The sequence below is a fragment of the Delphinapterus leucas genome, chromosome 17 (assembly GCF_059928025.1).
Source record: "Delphinapterus leucas isolate spDelLeu-1000000601 "Yukka" chromosome 17, BTC_Dleu_Yukka2, whole genome shotgun sequence".
Taxonomy (NCBI): domain Eukaryota; kingdom Metazoa; phylum Chordata; class Mammalia; order Artiodactyla; family Monodontidae; genus Delphinapterus; species Delphinapterus leucas.
The window spans coordinates 18,659,804-18,680,352 of NC_143145.1; the positions used below are offsets into that span (position 1 = coordinate 18,659,804).

At 36.5% G+C, this 20,549-nt stretch overlaps 1 protein-coding gene across 4 annotated transcripts in view; it reads right to left on the reverse strand.

Annotated features, from left to right (window-relative positions):
- The window catches only part of COL14A1 (collagen type XIV alpha 1 chain), a 230,376-nt gene that overhangs the window by 156,195 nt on the left and 53,632 nt on the right, over positions 1-20,549 (reverse strand). For all 4 annotated transcript variants that reach the window (XM_089898775.1, XM_089898774.1, XM_089898773.1 and 1 more), the window contains exons 9-12: positions 8,663-8,814; positions 7,012-7,141; positions 5,397-5,542; positions 2,601-2,730 (exon numbers count right to left, since the gene is read on the reverse strand). In XM_089898775.1, the coding sequence (XP_089754901.1) occupies positions 2,601-2,730; positions 5,397-5,542; positions 7,012-7,141; positions 8,663-8,814 (558 nt within the window). The remainder of the gene's footprint in view (positions 1-2,600; positions 2,731-5,396; positions 5,543-7,011; positions 7,142-8,662; positions 8,815-20,549) is intronic.

Below are 20,549 nucleotides of genomic sequence, written 5' to 3' on the forward strand. Positions count from 1 at the left end.
CATGTGTCCCCTTCTCAGTGAAGCTTTCCATGATCACCTTATGTAAAATAATCCTTCCACCTCAATACTACCTAACTCCCTTCCCGGATTCTTTTTTTTTTTTTTTTTTTTATTGCACGTTTATGGGTCTCTTGTCTTTCTCTTTGAATATACTATAATCTCAGGGGACTGCAGAATTTGGTTTAATTTTGTTCCCCTCTTTATCCCCAGTATCGCAAGTTCTCAATAAATATTTCTTGAATCAACGAGTAGGAGTCTCGCCCTGGATACATCCCGCTGGCTTTGGGAGACTAGATAAAAATAAACACTTTGCTGTGGCTTTAAAAGTATTTAAAGAGGTGTTAATATTTCTGCAGATTCCTGACTACCAGTTCCAAAGCTTTTTGCACTTCTTGAAGGACCCCTTTCTGAGTCAACAGATAAAATTTGTCAATAATCTTTGAGGGCTTCGTGAGCTTTTACAGGTTTACAGTAAAAAACAATTGTTAAGATTGACTGCAGGCTTTCCATGAGCCTGAGATGTAACACGTTATCTCATTAAATCCTTACTTTAGACAGCAAGGATAGAGTTACAATTAGCCCCATTATACAGATCATGAAACTGAGGTAACTTGGCCAAGGTCACAGTTAGTAGAAGCAGAAGAGCAGTTTGAATTTAACCCAGGCAATCGATCAATTGATTTGAGAGCCTGTGCCGACAGAACCAGCAGAATAACAAACTAGGAGATAAATCATGACAATTGTCAGCTGTAGCCATAAGCATGATGTTTCCTCACCCCAAAAGCTAACCCTTTCATTAATTCAATATGTACCGATAATATGGCAATAAAGAACCTATAGGACTTGGTGACTCTCTACACTTTAAGTGCTGTGCACACTTAGCTCTAAACTTTTCTGGAGTTCAGTTACTCTTGGCAGTATAGTGGAACAATGTCTAGTTTCCTCAGTGCATAAAAGTGTCAGTCTCAGGAACAGGTAGCCAGGATATCATTTCTAGGACTTTTAAAAAAATCAACTACTAATGGGAAAGAGTCACGGACACTTTTTAAAACTACAAGTATCCGCTTTCTGAAAGTTCAATTTAGGCCACTTTGCTCTTGCAAAGGACCAACATTAGTACCTAACTCAAGGTTTCACTGACTGAAAGAAATCTAAAGAGGATTTTTGCTCTTATAAAAAAAGGCAAAAGCAAAAATAGCATTCAGGCTTTGCTTTGCAGCAAACCGTTATGGAGACAGCGTGCACCCCAGGCAGCAAGAGCGGCCCCGCCAAGCTCCTTCCCCTGGAAACTACACGCAGCATCTCAGTATCAAGCCGCCACAGCTTTGAACTCTGTCTGTGAGCATCTGTGCTTTATCTTGATTTATTTTGTGCATCCATTAGCAAGATGTGTCCTAAAATTAATTGCTTCTTTGCTTTATGTCATTTGGCTTGCGAAAGGTTTCATGGGAACACTACTTTTAAAGGGTGGGGGAAACCTGAATAAACAAAAGAGTATTCTGAGTGAAATAGAGAGATGGGTGGTTGGGAAAAGTTTTCCTTCCAAATCTACAGAGTCCCAAAATTGACTTAAGTGATATATTAGATGCTTCCTGACTTATTTCTTTTCTCCTTCTTTCTTGGGCTCTCCCAGTTTTGTGGTTTGTTGTTTTAATTACACCGGTCTTCCTCTGAAGAGCAAGACAACACAGCCTCGACTAACAGAGAATGGATGTGGGAGAAAATTTCCTTATCATTAAATTTCTTTGTATGTTTCTCAAGTAGAATCTTCAAGACAAAAGCACAGTAGAAATCGTGCTATTCACCTCCTTCCAGGCTCAGAGTGATGTGAGAGACCCCATCTCCTTGCCCTTTCTTATCCAAAACACAATGAATAGACCCCTATTTTTAATCGTAGGTGACGAAACATTGTTAGTTTGGCGGGGTAGCATTTTCTCTATATCACATTTTCAAATAGATAACTACAACTCTTAAAAATATTATGAACTCCCTACATTTACCCAAATTAGACTTGCCAATACAATTTTTACTCAATTTTTTAAAACTAATTATAATAATAATAGTCTGAGATCAGGAGGACATCAAAGATTTTCAGAAAAAGTGTGAATTTTGGTATGAGTGGGAGTAAAAAAAATATTGAGTAACTGTGTGTTAATAACTTTCATTTGTATTACTGTATTTAATCTCTATCAACCACACGCTATAAGGTTATTGTTCCTCCTTTCACAGGCTCAATAATGCTTCATCACTTGCCCATTTTCACCCACCCAAAATATGACTTTAGCTGGGATTCACATCTTGGCTGCTCTGATTCCAAAGCCCACATTTTCCCCCCATATTCTGCTCTAGCATTTGGATTTAGACAAGGACACTGGTGCCATCATCTAGAGGATGCCACAGTTCAGTTCTAGAATCCATGTGACTCAATAACAACAAGACGAGAAGAAATGCACTTCCTTCCCCTAAATCAATTAGACATTTTCTTACGTTACAATTAGCTCTTACGAGGTTTCAACCTAAACCAGTATTTCTAATTCAGAATCCCCATATTTGTTTGGGCTTTTATTACAGCATTTCATCTGGGTGACTGAACCACTCACATGTTGTTTCTTGTCCTGTAACAGGGTCGCTGGCCTCTTCTCCAAACATAGCATAAACTGTGACTGTGTATTCCGTATTGGGCAACAACGCACTCAGCTCAATATCCGTGTGGGTCTCTCCAATTTTCATCTGAAAAGAACACACATTATCAGATCGTTTGCCAATGTGTATTATTCATGCTGATCAGAGCGCAGCTGAATACAGGTGAGACTTTATGTAATAAGACTCTGCCTCCTCACAAACCCTTCATCAAACAGGTTTCAAGCCATAATTTTTTTCATTGTCTCATGTTTTTTTATATTAGAACCAGGAGCTATGAAACCATATAAAACTGAGTGTACCATGAGTGCTCTTTTAGGGTAACTCTTTACATCTGGACCAGTGGCAGCTGCAGCCAGAGTAACAGTGTCAAATATTTGGTCCCCAGAAGAGCATGGGTGGAGATGAATCAGAAATGTTCTCTACAAAGAGAGTAAGTTCCAGGCAGCATGCTGAGAGTGGGATGCCAAGTGGGCATCTTTCACCCCTTAGCTAATTCTCACCAGTCCTCTGACTGGATGCCCAGTTTTTGCTGCAAAGCCTATGGAGCCAGACCAGTGTGGCCCCATTCAACAGAGGGGCTTGTCCACTTGGATTGGAGTCCTTCCAGGAGTCCAAAGAGATCAACCCACCTTGATGCTCAAATTGGCAATTTGCTTCTTGATTTGGGGATGACTTTTCTGACCCTGGGGGTCAGTCAAACTAGCCAACATTATCAGTGTGTGACAACTGTGTGACACCTGTGTGACAGGAATGGTTTTATTTTTGTTTTGGAAAGAGGAAAAATATCTTCATAGACTGTGCCCTGTCATACAACTGTCAGTGGTATGGTCAAATTAAAATGTTTAATTTTGAAATATCTCAATGTATATAATATAAAGGTAGAGAAAACAACGTAATATTCCCTGATGCACCCACTGCCCAAATTTAATAAATATCAACATTTTGTTATATGCACAGCAGATCTTATTTTTAAAAGCACCATACAGTCAAATAAAACAAACTCTTTCTCACCACCTCTACCCTAATGTTGAAGTGTGTCTCACTGATACATTTTTTTTACTTCTGCATGCATACAAATATATCTATAAGCAATATATGGTTCAGTATGTTTAACAATGTGCATAAATGGGCCATTCAGTGTAATATTTTTACAGTTTTTTCCCTGGCAATATTAGGTTTCAAGATTTAGCCATGTTGAAACACAGGGACAGAGCTCATATTATTTAATTCCCTTATGAGATTCTTTTGTATAAATATGCCATTATTTTCTATTCTCTTGATGAACATGGCAGTTGTTTGCAATATTTTGTTCTGACCAAGTGCCTGCATTGAAAAGTCCTTGAAGGATATTTCTCAACGATATATACCTAAAAATTTGTATATATCTTTAACTTGATGAAATATTTCCAATTATTCTCCAAGGCAGCTGTACCAATTGACACACCAGTTTACACGAATGTTTCTGTCTCCCCACATGCTCACTAATATGTAGTATTATCAGACTTTAAAAACTTTGCTAATCTATTGGGTGTGAACTGGTATTCCTGTCTTTTTTATTTTTCTCTTTCCTGGTGAAGCTTAGTGTCTTTTTAGCATCATTTTAAAGTTTCCCTTCCACCAAAATAATTCAGATCGACATTAAATCCAAGTGGGCAAAAACTGTCTAAGCCTTGGTAATAAAAGAACACATGTCACCGATATTCTGTTCTTGACACTAGAATCACCATATTATTGGCCCTAAAGATTCTTGTCAAAAGAGGCAGGTTTTAGATAATGTTAAAGGGTCGAGTGCTATACTCCCTCTCATAACCCCTCCACCTGCCTGGTCAACACTCCCAACGGTCATAGACATCTCTGCTTTATTCCTTGAATATCCATATTGTAATAATTGTTAACTATAAATTAAAAAGGACTAAAATAAATGATTCGAAAGTCAAAGATTCGTCATTTAAAATGGAAAAAAATGCAAAAAAATCCACATCCATGAGATACATTTATCTACCTCTCAACTTAGTAAAACAAATTTTTCAAAGTCAGTGTACATAGGGTCATCACAGTCATTTGTGATCTGCATAGAGCAATATAAATTATATAAAATTTCTCTAGAGTAAGGTGGTAATACCTGGTATAAGCCTTAATAATTTGCATACTCTTTGAAAAGAAACTTCACTTCTAGGAATTTATCCTAAGGAAATAATCAGATAACCATGCAAAGTTATATGTTAAGAATGGTCCCAAAAGTATATTTATATAGCAAATTATCTCTTTTTTTTGGCCGAGCCCCTGTGCGGCTTGCAGGATCTTAGTTCCCCGACCGGGCCCTGGCAGTGAAAGTGTGAGTCCTAACCACTGGACTGCCACGGAATTCCCCTATATAGCAAATTATCCAAATGTCCAATAGCATGAGATTAATTAAACATGACCTGGTACAAACCAACAATGGAATATTATAAAGTTGTTTAAATGACTATATAAAATATTATTTAATGGCATGGAAAGATATTCACAGTAAGCAAAAGGAAAACTACAAGGAAAACTACAAAACCATTCCCATTGGTTGTGTTTAAAATGCACTGGAAAAGACTCTTAACTAAATGATAACAATGGCTACCTCTAGGTGGTGGGATTACAAGTGATTTTTTTCTTTTGCTAATGTGACTTTTATAAATTTTATACATTTTTGTAGTAAAAACAAACCAAACTATGTTAAGGAAGTCAAAAATTCTAGGACTTTGGTGGGCAGCATGCATTACCTCTTTTTCATCCCCAGCCAGGCCTTCCGTGAGAGGAGCGTAAAGGATCAGGTACCCTGACGCTCCAGCCACTGGGTTCCATCTCGCCCTCAGACTGTTCTCAGTCACATCGTACAGTTCAAGGTCAGAAACTATAGGTAAAGAAACTGCAAGAGGAGTTTTTTTCTTAATGGTCAGCCATTTATCAGTGTGCTTGCTTATTTCAAGGTATCTATCTATACGTTAGGGTCTAAAACTAAACATATTTTTCAGGTTATTTTTGTCCTTGAATCTGTTCACATGGCCATATAAGCCCCTTTGGGGAAGGTAAACATAATGAATGTTTAAGAGCAGGAATGACACCTTTTAGCTTCTTATATCTCATTACAGTGATGGGCACAGCTGTCTGGGAGCCAGTCAAGAGTAGGAGACTCTTCTGACCACTGTTTTATACCCATTACCAAGCATAGTGTCTGACCTGCAGCAGCCATTAAAAATAGTTGTTGGGTCACTTAATAGATGACAGAATGGGGGGCTGGATGAACAAATACATGAATAACTAGATACTCATCAACACATTCAATCAGAGACAGTGAGGAGACATGACTGTCGGTAACAATAGGGTTTGAGAACAATAAAATAATCAAGAAATAGGATTTGCCATATTGGAGAGGTAGGGAAAAAGGGATTAAGAGTAAATTGCAAGTTCCTGGCTTAAACAATGTCAATAAAAACTATGAAATGTTGTTTTCAAATATAATTCCAGGTCCTGCTTGCACTCCCAACCACAATGTCAAGTTCAGGACTTTGCTTACAGGTGCAGTTCCCTATCATACTTCTATTGGCGTGCCCGTAGTACTTCACTGCACTAATTTGTTTGTATATCCTTGGGTTGCATTTTCTCCTTTGCTAGTCTAAAACTTCCTTAAGGGCAGGGATTGTTGCTAAAAATATTTCTGCAAAGCAGGAGTATTAACAGCTGCCTTACAAATTGCTTTCAGGGATAAATCCAATAACGTGTTGGACGGGGAGTTCCTAATTATCATAAAGCCTGGCACCTTGTTATTGCTCTATCAGAGGTAGAGTTTTTAGATCAACTTTATATACTATCTGGCATGTAATAGGAACTCAATTAATATTTGAAATAACTAAATGAGGGGGTGATCAAGTTTCTTAAGATTATCTCTTCCCAGGATTCTCTGAACATGTGTGCATGTATATATGTGTGTGTGATCATGATCTTGCTGAGTTAAGGAATGACTGACTAGTATTCATAAGTTTTAATTACAGTGATACTCATAAAGAAAACAGATGTAATGCACTTTCCCTAATATTCTACTAGGCAGGACAGCTACAGAGCTCCTTCTCTACTTCTAATGACAAATTCAAGCCCACTGCTTAGTTTATAATAAGAATTCACTAAATATTTGTTTATTAAATGAATAACTGTATTTTGCACCCTTCATCGCTTAGAGAGATTTCTCTCTCCTAAACATACCAGAATTGTATAATATCCCTCCCAATATATGGCACCTGCAAACTGCAAATATAGCATGGACCAGTACTACGTACAGCACAACTAAGCCACCTGAGCAATGTCATACAGAATCAGAAGTGGGTACAATTCAATACACACGTGTGGTTTCAGTTCCCCGAAGGCCTTCGCTAGCAGTGTGAGCGTATATTGCAAAGACTGCTATCTGATATTCGGTTAAAGACATCAAGTTTTTCAATACTGTGGAAGATATGCTTCCATCCACCACCACCTGTTGAAAGAACAGTTTGAGGAATGAGAAAATGGAATATCTCACATGCAGACTGGAAATCCAAAAGCAAAAATATCTCTAGCAAGAACCTTTCATTAAATATTTTCTTATTTGCACCACATCCTCTTTCCCACTGTGGCAGTCAATTCCCCTTGAATTCTCACATGAAGTGACCCACCTTTTAGGAATATGTCCAAAAGTCCCTTACTAATTCACATCTAATGGAAACTGTGTCATTCCCAAGCTAATGGTTATCCTAATCACATCCACTTAGTAACAGTTGACATGTGATATTTTTCCATGGAGCCTTAGGAAGCATTTAAAAGGTTTATTAGTAATGAAAAAGATAAAGCAATTGGAAGCACTCTGATTTTTTTTTTAAGTCCAGATGACTTAAACCTCTAGAATCTACTCAAACACTGAAAAAAAAAACAAAACCCAAAAAACATAAATCCTGCCATAATGCAGAAGAAAACTGTGAAACATGCTGAGGTCAGTCAGAGGTTAGAACAACATAAGGTGTTAGCGCTTCAAAAGAAGAGAGGGAGGGACTTCCCTGGTGGCGCGGTGGTTAAGAATCCACCTGCCAATGCCAGGGTCACAGGTTTTATCCCTGGTCCAGGAAGATCCCACATGCCACGGAGCGACTAAGCCTGTGTGCCACAACTACTGAGCCTACGCTCTAGAGCCCGCAAGCCACAGCTATCAAGCCCACGCACCACAACTACTGAAGCCCGCGCACCTAGAGCCCGTGCTCCGCAACAAGAGAAGCCACCGCAATGAGAAGCCCGCGCACCGCAACGAAGAGTAGCCCCAACTCAATGCAGCTAGAGAAAGCCCGTGCGCAGCAACGAAGACCCAGCGCAGCCTTAATTAATTAATAATTAAAAACAAAAAAAGGGAGATTTCATCACATTTTAACATAGTCCCTGTATCAGACATGAAATGGGAACCATCCAATCATCTGGCAATAGATGTTCTTTCCTGTGATGGCCAACCCATGAGAAAGGCCAGCCACAGGTGTTTTATTATGGCTTCTCTTTTGCACGAATCTCCGCAAACATCCAGGAAATCCCAAACCCTGGAGGACTATATGCCCACATTATTTGGAACACACAGACTTCTTTAAGGCAGAAAGTTCAGACCACTCACAAAGTAGAAAGAAAATATCGGTAGCAAAAGGGGATTCTGGCCAGATAATTAACGACTGATTCCTTTTGCCTTAGAACTCATTAATTTTTAAAATCACAAAAAAAGTAAAGTCAAAATAAGTTGTGTTAGAAATGGACACATGACCAGTTCTGAAGGTTCCTTGATGGAGGTAAGAGGAGAGGATGTAAATACCATAACCTAGAGAGATAGAAGAACAACATAGACACATGGAAATGTATTTCAGTCAAATAATTTTAAATGCTTGTGACAGAATAATCTCCTTATATACACATTTCTTTCTTGTCTTCACTACGGTACAAGAATTGAGAGAATGAAAATAATGGTTAGAAAATACTGTCTCCTTATTACCTCTTCTGGTTTTCCACCCCTGGCAGGATAATACACGACTCTGTATTTTTCCACTTTTCCTGGGGCATGAGTCCAGTTTACCATAAAGCTCCTGGCAGTGACTTCAGAAGTAATCATTTCTGTAGGTGGCCCAGTGGTGGCAAGGGCTGAGGCTAAATTTTAAAGAAACACATAAAATGAGCCTCTTTCCCATAGTTATTTCCTATGAGCCTAGGAAACTCCACTAGTCAGAAATGATTGTTGATTTTATGCTGCCTCTAAGATTTTCATCTCTAGATAAATTAATTCAGTAATTCATTACAGGCATACCTCAGAGATATTGTGGGTTCAGTTCCAGACCTCTGCAATAAAGCAAGTCACACAATTTTTTTGGTTTCCCAATACATATAAAAGTTATGTTTACCTTATACTGTAGTCTATTAAGTGTGCAATTGCATTATGTCTAAAAAAACCCAATATACATACCTTGATTTAAAAATAATGCTTTTGAAAAAAATGGCACCAATAGACTTGCTCGACACAGGGTTGTCACAAACTTTCAGGCTGTAAAAGACACAATACCTGCAAAGCGCAATAAAGCGAAGCACAACAAAACAAGGTATGCCTGTACAACATTTGTTTATTGAAACATTTGTCTGTGAGGTACCAATCACTACGCTAGGTTCCGAGGATACAACCTTAAATAAGACATAGCCCTTGACTCTAAGGAACTTTCTTGCTGTAGAATAGTAAAAAAACAGAAACACAACATTGAGTTTGTATCTAAAGGTACTCTTCTGAACTCTTTAGAAGTATTACCTCATTTAATTCTCAATAGTTGCTATTATTGTTCCCATGTTGTAGGTGAGAAAACCAAGTCAGAATGATGTGAAATAACTTGCCCAAGTCACACTATTAGTGAGTATCAGAGATGAGATTGATTCCCAAGCTTCTTGACACAAGAGCCTGTGTTTTTATGCAACAGAGGGTACCGCCTCTATACTGAAGACTTCAACAAATGACCAATATTTAAAAGTAAAAAGAGAAGAAAAAGCAACTAATATATACTGAATGTCCACTATAAGCTAAACATCACGTAAGCACTTTGTGTGTGTTATATACATGTTAAAACAATGAGTCTGTAAAAGATTTGGGACATGTAAAGTTTAAAGTCCTTGAACTTTAGGATTTATTATCTGCTAGGGGCATTTACTTAAAGGGACTTTAGTAGCCATAACAATGGGGAAAAAAACATAGCTATGGAACGATAACTATGACCAGGTACTTTATTACATGTTTTATCAGCAATCACATGTAGAAATTTTTGTGGGTAAAAATGGGCTCTAAAGTCATCTCATCAAGCACCTCAGAGAAATTTATTCAGGAAGCTACTACTTGGCTGCCCAACCTAGTCCCAAGAGTTCTAGTCCAGGGAAAGAGGAATGATGGAAGAGAGAGGGACAAGTAGCCAAACAGAATCATTCCACACCCTGGGTACAGTAAAGGCAGGAAATAAAACAAAACTCTTAAAGCAAGATCTGGATATTACCTTCTTCTCAGATCACATCCCTATTAACCAGGTGTAACCTGTAGACCAATGATATCATGAGGAACAAGGGTTAAAAATTCCATGATGGCTGAGCATCCAGGAAGATAGAGCAGATGTGCTTTTTCCTACTCTTCCCCTCAAGTACAACCAAAATTTCTGGAAATTATGTATAAGACAAGCATAAGACCCTGAAAAGTAAAGGGAAGAAGGTAGATGGGCAAGGGACTGTTGGACCGAGGGAATGGTACAGTGGTGAGTTCCCTGAGTTTCCTTTTGCCTCATGTATCCTAGACATAGAGCTAAAGAATCCAGCCACCTAGAAACACAAACAAATACAGACAAAAACAATCCAATGAAGCCTGCTCTCTCTAGCAAAAGGGCCAGGAAAGGAGCAGCCTGCCAAGACAGAAAACTTTTAGGCAATAACTGCTCTAGTCTAAACAAAAGCCACAGGAAAAAAACCCCCAACTGTGGCCCCATCCCCACTCATACCAGCAAAGGTCAAGTGAGGAGCCAAGACATCTACCTTTCCTGACTGTAACAGCGTGCCCCAACATTTACCCTCATCCTATCTGCAACCAGGGCGGTAGGAGAAAATGCCAAATAGGGAAAAGAGACAATCATCCCTGACAAATAGTAACAAATCCTTCCACCTCACTTCCATCTGTGATATATGGGGAAACCACATGAAGAGCTGGGACTTCCATCCCCACCTGGTAGTACTGAGGCACCACTCCCCTTTCCCTCTGGGATGGTATCACAGTAGATCTGGTGGTAAGTCAGTACTTGAAGAAATAAGGCCTGAAAAATTCTCAAATTTGACAAAAGGTGCAAACTATAGATTCAAGAAAATGAGTGTAACCCAAACAGATAGGCCAACAGAAACTCACCCCAAAATATACCGTAGTCAGACTTCCTAAAACTAAACTCAAAGAAAAAGATGTAAAAGGAATGGGAAAGAAATGACACCTTATTTTTAGGGGGAACTTTTTTAATGACAGCAGATTTCTCATCAGAAACCATGGAGCCCAGAAGAAAGTGGCATAACATTTTCCAAATATTCAAAGAAAAAAGCTGTCAACGAAAACTCTATCTAGCAAAAAATATCTTTTAGGAATGAAGGGAAAATCAAATCAGTCTCAGATAAAGTAAAATTAAATAAGAATTTTTCACCAATGGACCTATCCCAAAAGAAGGACTAAAGGGGGTTCTTTAAACAGAATAACAAAAAGAAGGACTTCTGGGACTGCAGAAAGAAAGAAAGAATGACAGAAAGCATAAAAGTATGGGTAAATATAATACAGTTTACTTCTCCTCTCAAGTTTCCTAAACTATGTTTTGTGGTTGAAGAATTATAACAGTTTCTGATGCGGTTCAACATTTTTGGAGAGGAAATATTTAAGACAATTGTATTACACACAGATATGGTAAAGGGACTTGAGGGAGGTAAGGTTTCATCATTTCACTCAACCTGGTATAATATCAACATCAGCAGACTGGGATAAGTCATGTTTATATAATATAATAACTAGAGCAACCGCTAAAAGAGATAAACAAAGAGATTCCATCAAAAATATTATAAATGAATCAAAATGTAGTTCTAAAAATGTTTAAGTAACCCACGGGAAAAAAAGATAAAGAAAACAGAGATGTGAAAACCAGAGAGAACAAACTGAAAAAAATAAATAAATAAAAATTAAAAAGCAGGTTTAACCTCAAACATATCAATAATTACATTAAATAAAAATGGCCTAAGCATACCAGTTAAAAGGAAGAAATTATCAGAGTGGATTTAAAAACGTGATCAACTATATGCTATCTACATGAAATCCACTTCAAATATGATATAGGAAGGTTGAAAGTAAATAGATTTTAAAAATTATATTATGTAAACATTAATCAAAAGGGAGTAGAAATGGCTGTATTAATATAAGATAAAGTAGACTTCAGAACAAAGAAAATTACCTGAGACAGAGAAAGACATTACATAATGATAAATCGTTAATCAACCCAGAAATCCTAGCATTCTAAATGTATATGCACCAAAAAAAGAGCTGCAAAACATATAAAGTAAAAACTGATAGAACTGAAAGAAAAAACAGACAAATCCACAATTTTAGATGGATATTTAACATCTCTCTCTCGACTATTGATAAGACAACGAAACAAAACAATCAGCAAGGATATAAAACTCAACAAGACCATTAACCAACAGGATCTAGTCAAAACTTACAGAACACTGCATGTGACAACAGCAGAATACACATCCATTTCAAGCACCTACAGAGCATATACCAAGATAAACCATATCCTGGGCCAAAAAACAAACCTCAGAAAATTTAAAACAATTGAAATCATGCAGAGTGTGTTCTCTGATGACAATGAAATAAAATTAGAAACCAATAAGAGAAAGATAACATAAAAAAGCCCAAGCACTTGGAAACTATGAATAACACACTTCTAAATAATCAATGAGTCAGAGAGGACATTGTCAAGACCAAAAAATATTTTAAATTGAATTAAATGAAAATACAACATATCAAAATTTAGGGACATTGCTAAAGCAGTGCTGAGAAGGAAATTTAAAGCATTTAAGTAATTACACTATAAAAGAGAAAGCATCTCAAATCAATAATCTAAGAGTCCATCTAAAGAATCTAGAAAAGTGAAAGCAAAATAAACCAAAAACAAGCAAAGTGAAGAAAATGAAAGAGCAGAAATCAATGAAATAAAAACCAGAAGAAAAATAAAGAAGTTATATGAAACCAAGAGCCAGTTCTTTGAAAAAAATACAAACATCTAGCAAGCCTGAAAGAAAAATTTAAAAAGAGAAGACAAAAATTACCAATATGTTGGAGGAAACAGGAGCTATCACTATAGACCCTGCAGACATCAAAAGAATAAGGGAATACTATAAACCACTCTACACACATGAATTCTACAAGTTCTAGGAAATGGATCAATCACTTGAAAAGCAGAAGCTTTCCCTCTAAGATGGCGAATAAGACAATATTCATTCTCATCACATTTAACACAATACTAGAAGTTTTAGCCAGTGAAATAAGGCAACAAAAGGAAATAAAAACCACAGAAATCAAAAGGAAAGAAATAAAACTATCACTATTTGCAAATAACATGACTTTCTACATAGAAAATCTCCAAAAATCTAGAGAAAAACTCCTATAAATAATTAATAATTTCAAATAATAGGGTCAGCAGATACAAGGTAAACATACAAAAATATAATTATATCTGTATATACTAGCAATGAAAATGTGAACACCAAAATTAAAAATACAACTAAAATTTCCCCAAATAAAATTAAATACTAAATGTAAGTAGAACAAAACGTATATAGAACTTGCATCCTAAAAATTACAAAATGCTGATGGAGAGCTCAAAGAATATCTAAACAAATGGAGGGATTTGCCATGTTCATGGATTAGAAGAAGCAACAGATTAAAGATGTCAATTATTCCTAAGTTGATATTTGATAATTGAAAATTGATTTAATGCAATTCCTATCAAAATTCCAATAAGACTTGTAGTAGAATAAAAATTATTCTAATATTTATATTAGATTATTATATAAATTAAATATAGAATATTATATAACTATTATATAAATATATAAATATTATCCTAACACTTACATGGACGATAAGGAAGTATAATAGCAAAACAATTTTGAAAAAGAATAATCAAACAGGAGAACTCAGTCTATCCAATCTTAAGACTTACTATATAGCTACAGTAAATCAAGACTGTATGACATTGGAAGGGGGTTAGACACATAGACCAAATGGAACAGAAAAGAGAACCAAGATATAAACACACACAAATGTCTCCAACTGATATTCAACAAAGTTGCAAGGTAATTTCAATGGCAGAAATACAGCCTTTAAGCAAGTAGTGCTGGAACCGTAAACTAAACTTCAAATCCTTTATAAAAAATTAACTCACATCATAGATTTAAATGTAAAATATAAAACTTTTGGGAAAAAAATAAAAAGGAAAATCTTTGGGAATCTAAAACCAGGTAAAGAGTTCTTAGACTTGACATGAAAAGCACTAATCATAAAATGGAAAACAGATAAACTGGACTTCATCAAAACTTAAAACTTTTGTTCTGCAAAAGACCTTGTTAAACAGATAAAAAGATAAGCAATAGATTGAGAGAAAATATTTACAAATCACATATCCAACAAAGGATTATTACCTAAAATATAAAGAATTCTCAAAGCTCAACAGTTAAAAACTAACACAAAAAACAACCCCCAAAAAAGTCCAGTTAGAAAATGGGCGGAGGGGGGGCACCTTCAAGATGGTGGAGGGGTAAGATGTGGAGATCATCTTCCTCCCCACAAATACATCAAAACTACATCTACGCATGGAACAACTCCTACAGAACACCTACTGAATGCTGGCAGAAGACCTCAGATTTCCCAAAAGGTATAAGACGCTCTCAGGCAACCTACACACAGAGGCGGGGCAAATCCAAAGCTCAACCCCAGGAGCTGCGCGAACAAAGAAGAGAAAGGGAAATTTCCCCCAGCAGCCTCAGGAGCAGTGGATAAAATCTCCACAATCAACTTGATGTACCATGTATCTGTGGAATACCTGAATAGACAATGATTCATCTGAAAATTGAGGTGGTGGACTTTGGGAGCAACTGTAGACTTGGGGTTTGCTTTCTGCATCTAATTTGTTTCTGGTTTTATGTTTATCTTAGTTTAGTATTTACAGCTTATTATCAATGGTAGATTTGTTTAATGATTTGGTTGCTCTCTTCCTTTGTAATTTTGTTATATATATATATATATTTCATTTTCCTTTTTCTCCTTTTGTGAGTGTGTATGTGTATGCTTCTTTCTGTGATTTTCTTTGTATAGCTTTGCTTTTGCCATTTGTTCCAGGGTTCTGACTGTCCTTTTTTCTTTTTTTTATCAGTATACTCTTTAGCACTTGTTATCATTGGTGGATTTGTTTTTTGGTTTGGTTGCTCTCTTCATTCTTTCTCTCTCTTTTTAAATTATTTTTTATTTTTTTATTTTTAATAAAGTTTTTCTATTTTAATAACTTTATTTTATTTTTTTATTTTTTTCTATCTTTCTTTTTCTCCCTTTTCCTCTGAGCTGTGTGGCTGACAGGGTCTTGGTGCTCTGGTCAGGTGTCAGATCTGAGCCTCTGAGGTGGGAGGGCTGAGTTCAGGACATTGGTCCAGCAGAGACCTCCCGGCCCCTCATAATATTAAATGGTGAAAGCTCTCCCAGAGATCTCCATATCAACACTAACACCTAGCTCCATTCAATGACCAGCAAGCAACAGTTCTGGACACCCTATACCAAACAACTAGCAATACAGGAACACAACACAACCCATTAGCAGAGACGCTGCTTAAAATAATAATAAATTCACAGACACCCTAAAACACACAACCGGAAGAGGTCCTGCCCATCAGAAAGACAAGATCCAGCCTCATCCACCAGAACACAAGAACCAGTCCCCTCCACCAGGAAGTCTACACAACCCACTGAAACAACCTTACCACTGGGAGCAGAGACCAAAAACAACAGGAAATACGAACCTGCTACTTGCAAAACAGAGACCCCAAAAATGGTAAGTTGAGCAAAATGAGAAGACAGACAAATACACAGCAGATGAAGGAGCAAGGCAAAAACCCACCAGACCAAACAAATGGAGACGTAATAGGCAGTCTACCTGAAAAAGAATTCTGAGTAATGATAGTAAAGATGATCCAAATTCTTGAATATAGGATGGAGAAAATACAAGTAACATATAGCAAGGACTAGAAGAACTAAAGAGCAAACAGACAGGGATGAACAACACAATAAATGAAACTAAAAATTTTCTAGAGGAACCAATAACAGAATAACTGAGGCAGAAGAAGGGATAAGTGATCTGGAAGAAAAAAGAGTGGAAATAACTACTGCAGAGAAGAATTAAGAAAAAAGAATGAAAAGAATTGAGAACAATCTCAGAGACTTCTGGGAAAACATTAAATGCACCAACATTTGAATTACAGGGATCCCAGAAGAAGAGAAAAAAAAAGGGACTGAGAAAATATTTGAAGAGATTATAGTTGAAAACTTCCCTAACATGGGAAACAGTCAATAAATCCAAGGAGAAACACAACAAGACACATATTAATCAAACTATCAAAATTTAAATACAAAGAATAAATCTTAAAAGCAGCAAGGGAAAAGCAGCAATTAACATACAAGGGAATCCCCATAAGGTTAACAGCTGATCGTTCATCAGAAACTCTGCAAGCCAGAAGGGAGTGGCAGGAAATATTTAAAGTGATGAAAGGGAAAATACTACAACCAAGATTACACTACCCAGCAAGGATTTCTTTCAGATTACACGGAGAAATTAAAACCTTTACACATAAGCAAAAGCTAAGAGAATTCAGAACCACCAAACCAGCTTTAAAACAAATGCTAAAGAAACTTCTCTAGGCAGGAAACAAAAGAGAAGGAAAAGACCTACAATAACAAACTCAAAACAATTAAGAAAATGTTATTAGGGACATACATATCAATAACTACCTTAAATGTAAATGGATTAAATGCTCCAACCAAAAGACATAGACTGGCTGAATGGATACAAAAACAAGACCTATATATATATGCTATCTACAAGATACCTACTTCAGACCTAGGGACACATACAGACTGAAAGTGAGGGGATGGAAAAAGATAATCCATGCAAATGGCAATCAAAAGAAAGCTGGAGTAGCAATTCTTATATCAGACAAAATAGACTTAAAAAAAAAGACTATTACAAGACACAAAGAAGGACACTAAATAATGATCAACAGATCAATCCAAGAAGATATAACAATTGTAAATATTTATGCACCCAACACAGGAGCAACTCAATACATAAGGCAAATGCTAACAGCCATAAAAGGGGAGACTAACAGAACACAATCATAGTAGGGGACATTAACACCCCACTTTCACCAATGGACTGATTATCCAAATTGAAAATAAATAAGGAAACACAAGCTTTAAATGATATATTAAACAAGATGGACTTAATTGATATTTATAGGTCATTCTACTCAAAAACAACAGAATACACTTTCTTCCCAAGTGCTCATGGAACATTCTCCAGGATAGATCATATCTTGGGCCACAAATCAAGCCTTGGTAAATTTAAGAAAATTGAAATCGTATCAAGTATCTTTTCTGACCACAGCGCTATGAGATTAGATATCAATTACAGGGAAAAAATCTGTAAAAAATACAAACACATGGAGACTAAACAATACACTACTGAATAACCAAGAGACCACTGAAGAAATCAAAGAATAAATCAAAAAATACCTAGAGAAAAATGATAATGAAAACATGACTACCCAAAACCTACGGCATGCAGCAAAAGCAGTTCTAAGAGGGAAGTTTATAGCAATACAATCCTACCTCAAATAACAAGAAACATCTCAAATAAACAACCTAACCTTATACCTAAAGCAATTACAGAAAGAAGAACAAAAACCCTCAAAGTCAGAAGAAGGAAAGAAATCATAAAGATCAGATCAGAAATAAATGAAAAAGAAATGAAGGAAATGAGAGCAAAGATCAATAAAACTAAAAGCTGGCTCTTTGAGAAGATAAACAAAATTGATAAACCATAGCCAGATTCATCAAGAAAAAAGGGAGAAAAAAAAAAAGAAAAAAGGGAGAAGACTCAAATCAATAGAATTAGAAATGAAAAAGGAGAAGTAACAAGTAACACTGCAGAAATACAAAGGACCATGAGAGATTACTACAAGCAACTATATGTCAATAATATGGACAACCTGGAAGAAACGGACAAATTCTTAGAAAAGCACAACTTTCCGAGACTGAAAAAGGAAGAAATAGCAAATATAAACAGACCAATCACAAGCACTGTAATTGAGACTGTGATTAAAAATCTTCCAACAAACAAAAGCCCAAGACCAGATTGCTTCACAGGCGAATTCTATCAAACATTTAGAGAAGAGCTAACACCTATCCGTCTCAAACTCTTCCAAAATATAGCAGAGGGAGGAACACTCCCAAACTCATTCTACAAGGCCACCATCACCCTGATACCAAAAGCAGACAAAGATGCAACAAATAAATAGAAAACTACAGGCCAATATCACTGATGAACATGGATGCAAATATCCTCAACTAGCAAACAGAAACCAACAGCACATTAAAAGGATCACACACCATGATTAAGTGGGGTGTACCCCAGGAATGCAAGGATTCTTCAAAATAAGCAAATTAATCAATGTGATACACCATATTAACAAATTGAAAGATAAAAACCATATGATCATATCACTAGATGCAGAAAAAGCTTTAGACAAAATTCAACACCCATTTATGATAAAAACCCTCTAGAGAGTAGGCAGAGAGGGAACTTACCCCAACATAATAAAGGCCATATATGACAAACCCACAGCCAACATCGTTCTCAGTGGTGAAAAACTGAAACCATTTACACTAAGATCAGAAGCAAGACAAGGTTGCCCACTCTCACTATTATTATTCAACATAGCTTTGGAAGTTTTAACCAAAGCAATCAGAGAAGAAAAAGAAATAAAAGGAATCCAAATTGAAAATGAAGAAGTAAAACTGTCACTGTTTGCAGATGACATGATACTATACATAGAGAATCCTAAAGATGCACCAGAAAACTACTAGAGCTAATCAATGAAATTGGTAAAGTAGCAGGATACAAAAGTAATGCACAGAAATCTCTTGCATTCCTATACACTAATGATGAAAAATCTGAAAGAGAAATTAAGGAAACACTCCCATTTACCACTGTAACAAAAAGAATAAAATACCGAGGAATAAACCTACCTAAGGAGACAAAAGACCTGTATGCATAAAACTATAAGACACTGATGAAAGAAATTAAAGACAATACAAACACATGGAGAGACATATCATGTTCTTGGATTGGAAGAATCAACACTGTGAAAATGACTATACTACCCAAAGCAATCTACAGATTCCATGCAATCCCTACCAAACCACCAATGGCATTTTTCACAGTACTAGAACAATAAATTTCACAATTTGTATGGCAACACAAAAGACCCCGAATATCCAAAGCAATCTTGAGAAAGAAAAACAGAGCTGAAGGAATCAGGCTCCCTTACTTCAGACTATACTACAAAGCTACAGTAATCAAGACAGCATGGTACTGCGTACAAACAGAAATATAGATCTATGGAACAGGATAGAAGGCCCAGAGATAAACAGATGTGCATGTGGTCACCTTATCTTTGATAAAGGAGGCTAGAATATACAATGGAGAAAAGACAGCCTCTTCAATAAGTGATGCTGGGAAAACTGGACAGCTAAATTAATTTCTAAACAGTGAAATTAGAACACTCCCTAACACCATACACAGAAATAAACTCAAAATGGATTAAAGACCTAAATGTAAGCCCAGACACTATAAAACTCTTAGAGGAAAACACAGGCAGAACACTCTATGACATAAATCACAGCAAGATCCTTTTTGACCCACCTCCTAGAGTAAGGAAAATAAAAACAAAAATATACAAATGGGACCTGATGAAACTTGAAAGCTTTTGCACAGCAAAGGAAACCATAAACAGGACGAAAAGACAACCTTCAGAATGGGAGAAAATATTTGCAAACGAAGCAAGTGACAAAGGGTTAATCTCCAAAATATACAAGCAGCTCATGCAGCTCAATATCAAAAAAACAAACAACCCAATCCAAAAATGGGCAGAAGACCTAAACAGACATTTTTCCAAAGAAGATATACAGACTGCCAAGAAACACATTAAAGGATGCTCAACATCACTAATCATTAGAGAAATGCAAATCAAAACCACAAGTGGTATCACCTCACACCGGTCAGAATGGCCATTTTTTAAAAATCTACCAACAAAAATGCAGAAGAGGGTGTGGAGAAAAGGGAACCCTCTTGCACTGTTGGTGGGAATGTGAATTGATACAGTCACTATGGAGAACAGTATGGAGGTTCCTTAAAAATCTAAAAACAGAACTACCATATGACCCAGTAATCCCAGTACTGGGCATATACCCTGAGAAAACCATAATTCAAAAAGAGTCATGTACCACCTTGTTCGTTGAAGCACTATTTACAATAGCCAGGACATGGAAGCAACCTAAGTGTCCATCCAGAGATGAATGGATAAAGAAGATGTGGCACATATAGACAATGGAGTATTATTACTCAGCGTTAAAAAGAAGTGAAATTGAGTTATTTGTAGTGAGGTGGTTGGACCTAGAGTCTGTCATACAGAGTGAAGTAATTCAGAAAGAGAAAAACAAATATCGTATGCTAACA